Consider the following 14,766-nt stretch of genomic DNA (forward strand, 5'->3'; position numbering starts at 1 on the left):
CTTTGTTTAAATGTTCTTCAATACAATTATACATTTAAAATGTATAGGCTAATGTTTATAATGTTAACTTTCAAAACATGTTAAACAGTTGTTTAAAAACGATAAATTATCCCCATTCTGATACAGCCTACAGAACTGAAACGTGTAAGAAAGAAAGAATGTTATATGTTCTGTGCCTGTAAACGAGCTTAAAGTAACTTTGGTCAATGATTACAGTGGACTTGGGAGTTTTCTATAGGTGATACATGTTTGCTGTTGACTTTAAACGGATGTGGCTCTTTGCGTCAGTGGAAATTCCCGCACGGTGTCACTGTATCTGCCTAAAGCCATAATAAAGTCTGCGTCCGTCTATTTTTCACGCACTTTCATATATTAAGTCATATAACGTGTTTTTCAATCGTGTCTGCTCAGAAGTCCCTCGTGTTTCAGTGTTTCACGCCTGTAGATGTCTGTGAGCACGCGTTAGAGCGCATCAGCAGACTGTACGTGCGCGTGCTTTACGTTCATTACGGTAGAAGAAGATCAGCGCAAAGTTTCCCTTTGGTTTCATTTGATCAACAATCATCATGACCTGTCCAAAATGTGGATCAACGAGTCTCGCGGAACCACGAGCGATCTCTAAACCAAAAGAAGCCTTTTATAAGCTAGCAGGACTAAATTTGGACTGAATCTGGAGCGTCGCAGAAGAGCGTTCAGACTCGCTCCGGATTGTTTATCGCGACGCTTCGTAAACACGAAAGAGCGCAGTTTAAAGTTCACGCGATTATGGTAAGAACGCCTGTTTACTGTCGCTCGGTCCTCTTTTATACTTTTGTTTTTGTTAATTAACAACATTGTTGAGTGTTTATCATGAATCTGTTTCGTTCGTTATAACTGATGAACATTATATTTAATCGTTTGACCGATTTTAATTGCGAAACCCAATAGTACTCGAATATAAATATGTTCTAACAACGTCTTGCTATTACTAACAATCCCTTTAAGTTGTAAAATGATATTTGTGAATGTTCTCTCAAAACGGTCAGTGATGGTGTATTATCTTTTTTTCTTCTTTTTCTTTTTTTTTTTTTTTTTTTTTGAGGGGTGGGTGGGGGACTTGAGGTTATGTTTGGGCCTTTCTGTACACTACAAGTGCCATCAAATAGAACATCATCATGGAGTAACACAAAATACACAAACATATGCTTTGAGTACAATTATTATGAAAAAAAAAAACCTGTGATACTTATTAGTATTATAAAAGTTATTGTGATGAAGCGATCTTTAACAGACATCTGTGCTATCTGGGATTTCCATTTGACTGTTTTCTGAACATTATGAGAACATTAGTTTGGATGTTCTCCAAACCATCTGAAACTTATAAGTAGTAATGAAAAAAGAGCGTTATTAAAGACCAGATAACTTTAAATGAACATACTATTAACATTATTTGGACCCTGGGATTGCCAATATTATTATTTTGTTGAGATTAAATCAATTAGTACTTCTGTACGATGAAAACTTCTGCTAATATACTGAAATTGGACTTTATATAGTTTTTTATTGTCGTTTGTTCTTGTTCTTTCTCGTCTGAAGCTCCACCATTGACTGGTGTCCTTCTGGCGTCTCTTTCAGTGAGGTGCGTCATGGCTCTCTCAGGTCTCATGGAGCAGCAGGAGGTCGAGGATGAGTTCACCTGTGCAGGTGTGTTGAGGGGGGCGCTGCTGGCACTGCAGCCCACCGTCGAGCGCATCTTTGGGGTGAAGCTGAGTATCGGAGAAGAGGACGCTCTGTCTGCGCAGAGTGGACAGATCTGGCTGCAGCTGCTGGGGACTTCAGGAGACGTGCAGGCAGCGAAGGTGCTTCACACTCTTAAGACTTTCAGTTTCTGTGTACCTAAAGTGAAACAACAACGACATGTATTTATAAAGTCCTGTATGATGTGGAATAACAAGTCTAAGCTGTACAGCAACATGAACAACATCTAATTGTGTCACGTTGCATGGCTGTAAAACTGCATGTTCCCGTCACAGATGCATGTATTGGTTTAAGGATGCAAAGGCCATAATTACAATAGAAATTTTTCCTAATCGAATTCCTGAGGGTTTACTCAACTTATATGTTATGCATCTTGTAGCTTTTTGTGAAAGGTGTCGTCAATCAGGAAGCTCAGCAAGAGATCCAGTTTCCTGAAGTGCTTCACTGTGTCTTCAGTGGTGCTAAAGGGCTGTTCATGGATTGCCTGATTAAAAATTCCTCCGCTCATATAGTGGTGAGTAAAGGGTTTTCTAAAAGATCATCTGTGCTGTATTTTCTGATAGAGTTTCAATGCTACTGTACTGTAACCCCTTTTCAAAGTATATATAGCTGAAGGTTTTTATGTGTAAAAATATTACTTTTCTTTGCACAGCACAAAAACATTAGAGCCAAACCTGATTTTTTTCATAAACTTTGATTATGAAACATTTCCATTTCGATCAAACTTGCGCAAATATCTGAAGATGGTGGGTGCAAAAACAAGCTTCATTTTTCCACCCTGCAGCAACGCCTTTTTTACTACGCATGACATCATTTCCATATTCATATTTCCATCCAGATGTAATTCTACCACCTTTGTTTCTTGAAACTAGGAAAAACAGAAGGTGAGACAGACACACTACAGTGGCCTCCGTGCCCTAAAAGAGTGATATTTAGATAAATTTGAAACATATCTAAACATCCATAAAACAAGATAAATCTTACCTTACAAAATCAAACTGTATAAAATGCATGATCGATGTAACATAAAAATTTACATAAAAATGCAAGATAAATGTAACATAATAAATGCATAAAATTCAAGATAAATGTAACAAGATAAATGTAACAATAAATGCATAAAATGCAAGATGAATATAAAATAAATAAAAATGAGTAAGATCGAAGATAAGCATTACATAAAAACGGCATAAAAAAGACATCACTTGAAAAAAAAATCACCAAATACAAGATAACAGTTAACATGAAAAAGTGCATTCAATCTAAGATAAATGCAACTAGAGAAACTAAATTGTGTAAACTTAACGATTAATGTAAAATGAAAATCAAAAGAAGTTACATACATTGCAAAATAATATTACATAGAAAATTAAACAAAAAAATAATAGAAATGTTACTTGATAAACTTAAAATGCATAACTTGTGCTTTCCTGTCCTACAGGTGGGATCTCAAGGCATCATCCTCATAACCGGGCTGGCTGAACCTGTAGTGAAAGCCTATTCCTTTATAACTGACCTGGTGGAGAAGTACAAGAGCAGCCAGGGACGGCGTACTGAGGCTGGCCTCGAATCCCTGGAGTCACGTCGGGCCTTCAAAGCAATCGTGGAGAGTCTGGAGGACCGTCACACCCTGGACCTGCTGGTGTTACCTGTGCTGGTGAAAGAGGTCCTGCTGGATTTGGTCAAGCAGTCTGGATTGGACTCGTATGCAAAGCGGGACCGGGAAAGTCTGATCCCGTTCAAAGGCAATGGATCGTGGGCGATGCAGAGAACTGTTGATGAAATTGATTTTGGAGGCTCTCAGGGACAGCTGAGATCGAATTATAATGCAGAGAACTCACCTTCCAAACAACCAGGACTTTTTCTACAATCTGCCCATCACAGAATTAATGGGACGGATGATTTCAGCAGGAAATCATGCAATTCTTTTTCTCAAAGCTTGGCGCTTGACCCAACACACTTTGAGATACCGGGGTCTCCAGAACGAGGTTCGCCACAAGAAACCAAATCTAAAACGCCATCGCATGACTCTGTTCTGTTGTCCGCAGGGAGCAGAGAGGATTTCGACCACCTCCTCATGTTCTTCACCACGATGGGATTTGCCAAGGATGTGGTGCAAGCTGTTCTAACCCGAACGGGCCCCAAAGAAGCCTCGCAGCTTCTGGATTTGATCCAGCAGGAGCAGGACAAATCCGGCCAGCGAAACCTCCACAGCGAGTCCCAAAATGTGACGGGAATTGGTGGAGAAATGCACGAGGCACTTCAGATACTAGAAGCCAGTAAAGAAAAACCCAATGCTAAAGAGGAAGACTTTGTCTTGGATGTGTTGAAGAAGGCCGCGGCCACTTGTGGCTACACCGAAGAGACAGTAATGGAAGTGTGCAGCAATCTACCCGAGCTCAAGCCACACGAGCTGCTCATGCAACTGCAGAAACAAGGAGAGGTGAACAGAACGAGAGGTGGCACTAAAAAAGCTGATTGGAAGATTGGTCCAAATTCAGTCGCAGATCTCGACACTGGGAGTGAAAAGGCTGGAGCAGAGATGAGGACCACAAAGGTAGACACATCCAAACCAGTGAACATTAATGGTAGGCCATTATCGGTGAGAGGCCCACCGCAGACGACATACTCCTTTGAAACCTTGGACTCCGAAGTACAACCAATGGAATCACATGTCCAATTGCCTCCACTGACTATCTGTCAGAACCCGGATCTCAATTCCCCAAATATCTCCAACCAGTCCATTCCGCACAAACCTCAACACGGCAGATCAGGTGCAGCATCGGTGGTCACAGGATCACAGCGCTTCCTCGAGAGCCTCAAGACACCCTTCAAACTGCAGCTGTCGGACGAGCCTGGAGACCCCATGCTGCGTCAGATCATCATCGATGGGAGCAATGTCGCAATGAGGTAAAAACCATGGTGTGCCTTCTAGTGGTCAGAATGAGAACAAAGAGACTTCCTGATTCTCGCAAAAGGCATCATATGCATTCCTGTCTGTCAACAGTCCATCTCTAGTGTGTTGTTGTACTTAAAGCGTAGCAAGTATTGATCAGAATTTAAGATGTAGTGACTGATATCTTTTAGCATTTTTTAAATATATTGTTGCTGTAGCCATTAAAAACTACAGTGCTCCTTGGCATGGATTAGAACTCCTTTTTAATCCATTTACACACAGAATGATTCTCCTGTATAAACATTCTTAAATCAAGAAACATTTTCTTGAGGTTCACAATGACACGTTAAGTAGGGCTGGGTAAAAAAAATCGATTTTTCGATTAATCGTTTTTTAAAATGTGGTCGATTCAAAATCGATTCTCAAAGGCCATGAATCGATTTTTTTCCATATTTATTTCCGCAGACATTGAACGTAAGATTAGAGTTAATCTAATTACAAATCTTCTCCACTAGATGTCACCCTCTTATTGGCCTTGTGCGATGTTACCAACGAACCTTTCTTCCATTCCAGTTTAAAGCAGTGGTTCTCAACCTGCGGCCCGTCACGAATTCAAATGCTGCCCACCATTTGCTGAACACGCATACACACACACACAAAACTTTTGCAACTCACTTGAAGAAGTTAAAGCAAATGGAAACATCAGATACTACGCAGCAATCATCTTTAATAAAAGAAATGTGGCAAAACATCTTTGGAGAGAACCGCACATTTTCTGCATTGTCGCGCGTCAGGTCATGCTCCCGTTCGCATCTTACAGACTGCATCTTAAAGCCTCTTATACTTTCTGCGTCCGCGAGTCCGCTATGGACCGCTAGGCAGGCATGATGTAAACATCGCCATCGGAGAGTGTGTACCGAGGCTCTGAGCAGTGTGGTCAGTAGTCTTCAAAAGCACAATTGCACATGTTCAGGCAGTGTGAAGAAGCCCATTGCCAATCGAACCAATCGGGCCGGGCTCGGACTTGTGCGGTAAATGAGCGGTCATGTAATGTGTTTCGATTAGCGCGAGAAAGATGCGAAAATGTATGCTGAGTAGTTGAAAAACTGCTATGGCGAAGCTAATCTGGCATAGCCTTTATCTTAATTCATTTCCTTATTGCCAAATACCCATCTTAATTTAGAATTTATCTTAATTATTTTAAGAAATACTTGTTTTTATTGGTGCGTTGGCCTATTTATATACTAAATGAGCCTATACCTAGGGCTATTTATAGAGTGCTGAGATGTTACGATGTTACAGAGGACTGATTTTATTTCTTTGTTCAAACTTCCAAGTGGCCTATTACTTTAGTCATGTATAAATTATGTTAAACCATGTATAAATGTCTCATTCCTGACAAAAGGCAAAAGAGCTGTGTGCGTGCGTACATTTGAATAATGTCGGGCTGTAAATGGGTTCGGGCTTTTAAAAAGCTGTCAATCTACTTGTCGGACTCGGGCCGAAATCTGTCGGGCTTAACTTTTAAGGCCCGATTACAGCTCTAATAGAAAATCGGATCGAAAATCGAATCGAGAATCGAAATCGAATCGATTTGAGAGCTTGTGAATTGAAATCGAATCGATCTGGAACATCTGAATCGATACCCAGCCCTAACGTTAAGGCCAGATACGACAGGTCAACAGAGTAAAATGTTTACTAATAGATATCACCGTACTTCGAACTGCTGAGTACATTGAGACAATTGTTGTGTAATACAAGTTTTCTTTAATTAAATGTTTAAAAATGTTATGTCAGCCAGGTTGAAAGTTCTTGTATGCTGCGTCCTCTAGCTCCCTGCCATGCTTCGGACGCAAGCTTCAGACGAAGAAGAGAATGACATGTTCTCCAGGTGCCGGTAGTGACGTCAGAGGCTGTCGCCAGCCAACTCGTTGGTGTTTTTTCAATGTTTTCTTCAGACACGGGTCACAACGAGGTGTTCCCCATAGCGCCCCCTAGAGGACGCAGTTCGAAGTTCCCTTGAAAGGGAACTGTACATTTTGGTGCATTTACGTTGTGCCTAAGTAGAGAAAGAAACTTGTTTTGAGAAAATGGCTTTAAAGTTATGTTCTGAATTTGAAATCTACTGATGGATTATAACACTTAAAAGTGAATTTTGGGTGTTTTCTTTTAACTATCCTGAAAGAAGACATGTTATTGAGTCTTTTTAATAAAAAGCTGGTCTAAATTCTGTGAAAATTGATAAACCTGTATATGCCAATGGGATCAGCAAAAATAGATGTTTTCTCTTTGAATTATTTTTCGGACACCTATTTCTCTGATATTTGTTCTTGTTTAATGCGTAATTTCAGGTAATTTTGAAACAAGACTTTATATCCCTAGTCATTTTTCATCTCCAGTTAATGTATCTTGATTTAAGAATTGTACATGAACTTGTGAATCTGATGCCTATCCTCCGCAGTCACGGTTTGGGGGTGTTTTTCTCCTGTCGAGGCATCGCTCTGGCTGTGCAGCTTTTTTGGGCGAGGGGTCATCGTGAAATCACAGTGTTCGTCCCTCAGTGGAGACAGAAGAACAACTCAAAGGTTAAAGGTGAAGCTCACTCTATGCCTTGTCATCTCAGTGTGTTGTGACAGAAGCGAGTGTGTTATCATGTGGCTCTTGTGTCTTCTTTAGAAAGGCAATATATGAATGAACTCTGTGATCTGGGTTTCCTCAAATACACTCCATCCAGAGAGGTCGAGGGCAAGAGAATCAACTCATATGACGACCGGTAATTAATCATTTCATCTCAAATCAACACAATCATTTATGTTAAACTGTGTGATCCAAATAGCTGGATATTTTCCGTGCAATTCACATACATAAATCTTACATTTAGGTCTGAATATTAGTTGAGTGCAAGAGCATGCAGCAGAGGCGTAAGCTAAAACAGTGCTGATTCGTTAGATAATGAGTGATTGTTGGTTAGATTCATGCTGGAGCTGGCGCAGAAGACCAAAGGAGTGATTGTGACTAATGACAACCTGAGAGATCTGGTGGACGAGTCGCCCGCGTGGAGAGACATCATAAAGAAAAGGTTATATTTACAGTCATCCCATCTCAGATTTTTTTAACTAGTCTATTATGCTTGTTTTATGTGTAAAGCGAGATCTTCATAATTGAAGCTTTCCTGAAGCATCTTATAACGATTCTTTTGAGGGTAGCTCACCAAAGCTTGTCTGGGTGAACAGGGTTTTATATCCGTCACAGTCGTGGTCATTTACTGATGAAAGTGTTGTTTCAGTTTGCTTCAGTACGTGTTTGCTGGCGATCTTTTCATGTTACCTGACGATCCTTTGGGCCGCGGTGGTCCTCATCTGAGAGACTTCCTAAATAAACACAACAGGTACTAACATCCACAACACATCACGTTGTCTTCTAGAGATTTTGGACTCAAATGATTGCACTGCTGTTCAAAAGTTTGGGGTTGGTAAAGAAGTCTCTTCTGCTCATCAAATCTGTATTTTCAGCATCATTCCTCCAGTCTTCAGTGTCACATGATCTTCAGAAATCATGAAAATATGATGATTTACTGCTCAAGAAACATTTCTGATTATTATCAATGTTGAACACAGTTTCTGAACACAATATTTTTGTGTAATATCTGAATAAAACGAAATAAATCTTATCGACCCCAAACGTTTATTAAACGATACTGTACATGATTAATTTATACTTTTGACCCAAAAAAGCAATGCACTATTAATATATTTAAATATGAATAATTATTATACAATTATATTTAGGCAGGGGCTGCAAACTAAATGGCCACAAGTATTTAGTATTTTCATCAGTGTTATGCGTTTTCAACGTTGGGTAATATTTAAGCTGAAAATGCAAACATGGTGATTTAAGGGGATTGTTGGGTTTTGTTGTTTAGGAGATCCACCAAATGATGCCATATATCCGTAGAACACCATTTTTTGAAACAATCTATGTGCTATATGTTCTCTAAAATTTGACAACAACAACAAAACATTGTGTTGTGTTTGTGTGCCTGTACCTTGGCAGTAGTTTACCTGTTCCAGGCAGTCACTCATACGCAGGTGCATCCGCGTCCTTTCCTCATCAGCCTGCGACCCCACACGCTCACACCGAAGTGCTGCGCTTTCGAGACCGGACACCAGGGGGTCCCAGCAGAGGTCAGTGGGATGAGGGCGAGGGGCGTCAGGAGGTCAGGGAGAGGACGGAGGAGGAGACGCTGAAGCTGCTGCAGGGTTTAGTGCAGATCTTTCCTGGCCAGGAGAGCGTGATTATCATGATCCTGCAGTGTCACCCGAGGATCAGAGACGTCAGCCGACTCACAGACCTCATCCTGGAACAACAGGAATAAACTGAGACGAGCAGAGGAACACAGGGAAATATTGTGTACTGAGCAATACATAAGAATATAATAATCATTTCTTACCATTCCAGAGCTATTTAACTCCCAATGTGCTTTCATAATTTATAATTTACATAATTTATATTCCACAAGTGTGAATGAGTTTTTATGAACTTTTTAACCTTTTTTATTAACTGCAGTTGTGCTTTAGGAGTTTTTAATCTGAAATGTCAACACTTGATACTATTTATTTTCACATGATGTAAGGATAATGAAAAGATGACGAGTGTTAGAGACCAAGCCAAGAATATGTCTTAAACAGTTTACTTAGACATTTGTCTTGTTTTCATGGTTTTCCTTCAGGGACGACGGATGTACACGAGCAATGTCGCTATGCTCTGGAATGTTTACATTTTGTATTTTTATGCAGATGTTCATTAATGCGCTCTGTCCCTATTAAACAGCTACGTAAATCAGGTTGTCTGTGAATTTGTGTTGGAGGTAATCTATTTAAAACACATCAGACCTGTTGATTCAACCTATGGAGTCACTTTTATTGATTTTTTTCAGTATTAAATACAAACTTATTAAATAGTTTAATATTTATTAAGAACTACATCTGCACCTAAAGTTTACGTGATATTTGTATGATAAATTTGAACACTTTTTAAAAACTGTGAATATCCACAGTGCACTGGTGCTGTGTACCAGCAGAGGGCGCTATTGTACTGCTGATGCTGCATACATAGTGAGCCATATGAGTGAATGGGGTATAAAATATCCTATAGATTATAACCATACTTACCCAGTTGATCGTTTACATTAGGAATTGTAATTGTTTGTTGTATTACAAGTTTTCTGAAATGTTATGTGCAAATGAATTGGATAAAGCTAGGTCCAAAATGTGCAATTTTGTTGGCATTAATGGAAGTGCATTAGCATGGTTTAAATCATACTTATATGACCGCCATCAATTTCATAGCAGTGAACGAAGATGTATCAAATCTATCACAAGTGCAGTATGGAGTACCTCAAGGCTCAGTACTAGGGCTGTTACTTTTCACGCTTTACATGTTGCTCTTGGGAGATATCATCAGGAAACATGGTGTTAGTTTTCACTGTTATGCTGATGATACTCAGCTCTATATTTCTTCGTGGCCCGGTGAAACACACCAATTTGAAAAACTCTACTGTTCTGCTTCATTTAGGGTGGCGAACTCGCACAAAAAAAGACAATATTGACAATATCGTGTCTAAAATCGAACACTGTATTAAATTATTGTTTATGGGGGGGGGGGGCGGCTCTATTGCTCGAGTTGAGACATTAATAGTTTTTCTACCTCCGATATTATTTGCACTACGTTGTCTTCATTTGTAGGTAAAAATTTAAAGTATACTAATTTGCTTCCGTCCAGCCAATGCTCATTCTGAATAAATGATTCAACAAATCATAGATGATCCATTTCTGGAGCTGCAAAAATTACAGTTTAAAATTAGTCAGTGCATCTTTAAGTTTACCTCCATATTATGTGTAGGCTACTTTCCGTCTGACCCCGTCAGGGGGAGATCAAGACTTCTGCTTTTAAGACACTACTGGAAGAGAGCTGAACTGAATGATGACATTAGTGAATCGTCAATGAACTGACTTTGACTGAAAAACTGACTGTTTTCTGTTGTCCTCTTTTCATTATCAACACACCTTTTAGCTGTTTAACGTTATAAAGCTGCTTTGACATGATCTGTAAGTTGACGTTATGAATACATTTATTTATTATGGATCAATCAGTATTTTAAAACCCTTGCACCAAGTTTTAGAAATGCAATATTTGTGCTCATGTTGGTTTTTGAAAGTTTCAATTAACACAATGACTCAGAATCACTGAAAAAGATGAAGTCTTGAAATCACTTTTTCATTGGTTGCACATGTTGATTTTTTTCGCCTGTTAGGTTAGTTAAAGTACATTTAATATAATAATTATGTGTTTTCAGTTCATTAATTAGCTGAAATATAATAGGGATTTTGGAAATAAGACTATATTGCCAGAGCTTTGAAATAGTTTCAAATATGTGATGAAACCATGTTTTATTGAAATAAATTTACCTGCAGAAAAAAATCACTGTCCAGAAAAACATTGATGACATTAAGGGTGGATGCAAAAATATTTGACTGGAAAAATTCAAAGTTCTAAATGTTTTTAAAATATTCCTCCTAATAAAATCCTCTTCCATTAACAATGCAAATCAAAGAGAAGAGCTTATTTGCTTGATACATGCAAAGTGCCTTAACAAACATTTCAAAGAACGTGAATGGCATGAAATCAGAAAAAGATTTGCAGAACAAAGAAACTAAAATAGTTTATAACAAAAGTGTAATTTTTTAGTCAGAATAGTACATCTAAACAAATGGTCTTTTCAGCATGTTATTTCTGTGAATTCATGTCATTTCTCCGGCGGGTGGAAGATCGCGCCGTCCGACTGAACTCTCCACTGTAGTTTGGCATCAGAAGGCATTCCCAGAGTCATGAGTTTCTGCTGGATCTGAGATTGTAAGTGACACAGTGAGTTAAGTGACACAGATCCTCGTGCTCGGCTCGATCACACAAGCAGAACTCAATCAGACTCACCTTCTGCATGATGGACACCTTCATCACAGGATCATCCATATTCTGACCTGATCTCAGCTTCATTCTCAGTATCTGCATCTTCACTCCTGTAGGAACAGTTTGAGATCCAGTTTTATAGATTACCATGGGTGTTCACCTAGCTATTTTTCCATGTTAAATAATCTATTTAAAGGAATAGCTCCCCCAAAGATGAAAATTATTTTAATATGTGCTCACCCTCAGGCCATCCAAGATTAGGATGAGTTTTTCATCAGATTTGTAGAAATGTAGCATTGCATCAGTGTCTCATCAGTGGATGCTCTGCAGTGAATGGGTGCCGTCAGAATGAGAGTCCAAACAGCTGATTGAAGACATTTTTAACATCTGGCATAATCCATAATAACAATTATATTTGAGTTAAAAACGTCTTAATGCTGGATTTGTTTCGTCTTTTGTCTTCTCCAGATGTTCACTGATGGACTGGAGTGCTGTGGATTATTGTGATGTTTTTATCAGACTCTCATTCTGACGGCACCCATTCACCGCAGAGCATCCATTGATGAGACACCGTTGCAGTGCTATATTTCACCAAACCTGATGAAGAAACAAACTCATCCTAATCTTGGATGACCTCATAATGTTGACTAAATTCAGAATCCTCCTCGTTTAAGCCCCGCCCCTGCATTTTTGAGAGACACGCACACATCTCAACAGCCAATCAACAACTGATGCACAGAGCCAAGTCCTGCCCTACATTAGTTCTTTATGGAACTTCAGCTTCATGGTGACTTTGATCAGAATGTGTCGTAAAAGCAGCTCACCGTCTTGGCAGATGAACGGTCTTGCTTGGTTACAGTCCTCATCGGACCATGTGTTTAAGAGACTGTGCAAAACACAAGCTCCATTCCCATTAGGCTCGCCGATGGACCAGTGTCTGATCATGGAGCTGCTGTTATCCGTCCATCTGAAAGCATCTTTATACAGACCGATGAACACCATATTACCATTCGTCAAATTCTGCAGCTGCTGGTTCTCGTCCTGGTTCCTCACGCTGACCAGATCAGTGTGTGTCTGTCTGCAGTGTGTCTGCGCGTCGCTCCAGCTCTTACCTGCACTGACATACACGTACCTCTGGGGGACATTTCCTGTGAAACAATAACATAATGTAGCATAACCTTCAGTACTGGGACTGGGAAACCAAACTGAAAATAAACTAAACAAGGCTTGGGGACAATTAAATAACACATCAATAAAATGCAATGTTTCTGAATTCTCCAATATTTACTAGTTTGGAAAACAACTCATTTATTCAAACTCAGATCAAATCTATCAAAATCTCATTATTATAATGCATTCAAATGTTTTAAATCAGAAAGTAATCAGAAAATACTACAACAAAATATATGTGTCAAAACTATACTATATTAGTTATTTTCATGTTACAAAAAAATAAATAAATGGTAACAGGGAAATTTTATGGAAATAATTTCTAATGACTATATACAAATATCTAAATGGTCCTAAAAGCAGGAGTGAAATATAAGATATTTAAAATATTTTAAGTTTTATGTAAGATTTGAATTGCATATAAAATTGGCATACATTTGGATTACAGTTTTAACACACACAAACAAACTAATAAACGTAATAAACCTGAGTCATAAAACAGGTAAGATTTCTGTAAAAACTAAATCGATTTGACTTGATCATATTTTTAAACCAGCATAAATCTGTTAATTGTGAAATCAATGACATTTATTCCGTTAAAGAGTATGAACATGGTCAAACATGTGGCTAGCTGTGAACCAAGCAATATTCAGTTCAAATGCATGAGATTAAAACTGACTGGATTTATTAATGATAAATATATAAATCTGGTTATTGTGCATTTAAAACACTATTACAGAAATCTGACCGCTTTCACAAAAGCTCATTATTGTTTGCTAAAACTAAAACCAGAAAGAAAAAGAAAATCAAGGCAAGGCTACATTTCAATATCTACTAAAATAACTAATATAAAAAAACAAAGCAGGCATATCAGAATAATATATATATATATACACAAAAATGCTAACTCTAACATAAAATAAAAATTTTAAAAAATTAAAAACAAATTTAAAGAACAGGATACTAAAGTAAGACTGGTTTCACCGAATATGCATCACATTATTTTTTATTATTTTATGTTATTTTATGTTTTAATGCAAATTAATTTACATTTTATATGCAGTTCAAATCTTAAATTTAGGGCTGAGTTTAAAAAAAAAAAATTTGAGGTAGAAATACTGGTGCAGATGAGCAGTGAATTGATTTACTGTGTCCTTACCGTCATAGCAAATGAAGGGCTGTTGATTTGTACACGGGATATCCCAAAACTCCCCATTACTATCGAGAACGCCACAGTTTTCATGTCCTCCGGCGTTGTCCAGCTGTCCGGCCTTCCAGCGTCTGTATTTAGCTTCTCCTTCCCCGTAGAAAGCTCTGTCGGACAGAGACCAGATCCAGTCCGGCTCGGCTCCCTTCAGTCCGATCCATACGCCCGGATCTGTGACCCCGCTCACCACGGCCTGCAGACGGCTGAAGTCCACCGGGTCTTCAACGCTCGCCAGATCACCGTAAAACTCTCTGCAGTAGACCTGGGCATCAGAGAAGGTCTTTGCCTGCTTGATGAAGGTAAACTGCTTGGAGATCACGGATGAGATGCACGTAGCTGTGAAAGAGCAGAGACTGGAAACATGAGTCTTTCCAAAAAGCAAACAGGCTGCAGAATAGTAAACTCATTCGAGTTAAAGTGGATTACAATTAAAAGGAATGCATTGAGTAGATCAACTTCCAATCGATTTTTCCACGATTGACATGTTCACGGGTCACAAAAGTGATGTAATAATGGCATATTTTTCCATTAACTTGATAAACAAATTAAACCAATTTCAACTATATTTTTTAAGTCATGCGAGAGTCAAGTTCATCGGAGCAACTGAAGTTATTAACTAATTGGTTAAATAGGTACATACCCCAAACAAACAACATGAGATTGATCTCTGGACCCATGGCTTCAGACGGTGACCCTGTGATCGTGGAGAAATAAGTGAGCTTGTGTGCACAGATGCGTGTGTGTTCACTCAATGATCTCTTCTTAAAGACTATTATGCAAACATCAGCAA

General features: G+C 38.8%; 2 protein-coding genes across 3 annotated transcripts; one reads left to right on the forward strand and one right to left on the reverse strand.

Annotated features, from left to right (window-relative positions):
- Positions 1-371: 371 nt before the first annotated feature.
- On the forward strand, positions 372-9,177 carry khnyn (KH and NYN domain containing). Of its 2 annotated transcripts, none has more exons than XM_059505761.1 (9): positions 372-768; positions 1,615-1,838; positions 2,117-2,251; positions 3,179-4,647; positions 7,095-7,225; positions 7,310-7,406; positions 7,605-7,712; positions 7,920-8,021; positions 8,690-9,177. In XM_059505761.1, exons 2-9 carry the CDS (start codon positions 1,626-1,628, stop codon positions 9,006-9,008), a joined length of 2,574 nt encoding a protein of 857 aa, XP_059361744.1. In that variant the 5' UTR covers positions 372-768; positions 1,615-1,625; the 3' UTR covers positions 9,009-9,177. The 2 variants fall into 2 exon arrangements, with proteins under 2 accessions (XP_059361744.1, XP_059361743.1); XM_059505760.1 differs by having other exon boundaries at positions 376-768; positions 8,687-9,177.
- Positions 9,178-11,051: 1,874 nt separating this feature from the next.
- Positions 11,052-14,687, reverse strand: LOC132099925 (macrophage mannose receptor 1-like). The gene is made up of 5 exons (XM_059505788.1): positions 14,617-14,687; positions 13,929-14,312; positions 12,424-12,747; positions 11,624-11,709; positions 11,052-11,537 (listed from the first exon to the last, which is right to left on the reverse strand). The coding sequence occupies exons 1-5, from the start codon at positions 14,651-14,653 to the stop codon at positions 11,439-11,441; spliced, it is 930 nt and encodes a 309-aa protein (XP_059361771.1). The 5' UTR covers positions 14,654-14,687; the 3' UTR covers positions 11,052-11,438.
- Between the last annotated feature and the right edge of the window lie 79 nt (positions 14,688-14,766).

The sequence above is a fragment of the Carassius carassius genome, chromosome 2 (genome assembly GCF_963082965.1).
Source record: "Carassius carassius chromosome 2, fCarCar2.1, whole genome shotgun sequence".
Lineage (NCBI taxonomy): Eukaryota > Metazoa > Chordata > Actinopteri > Cypriniformes > Cyprinidae > Carassius > Carassius carassius.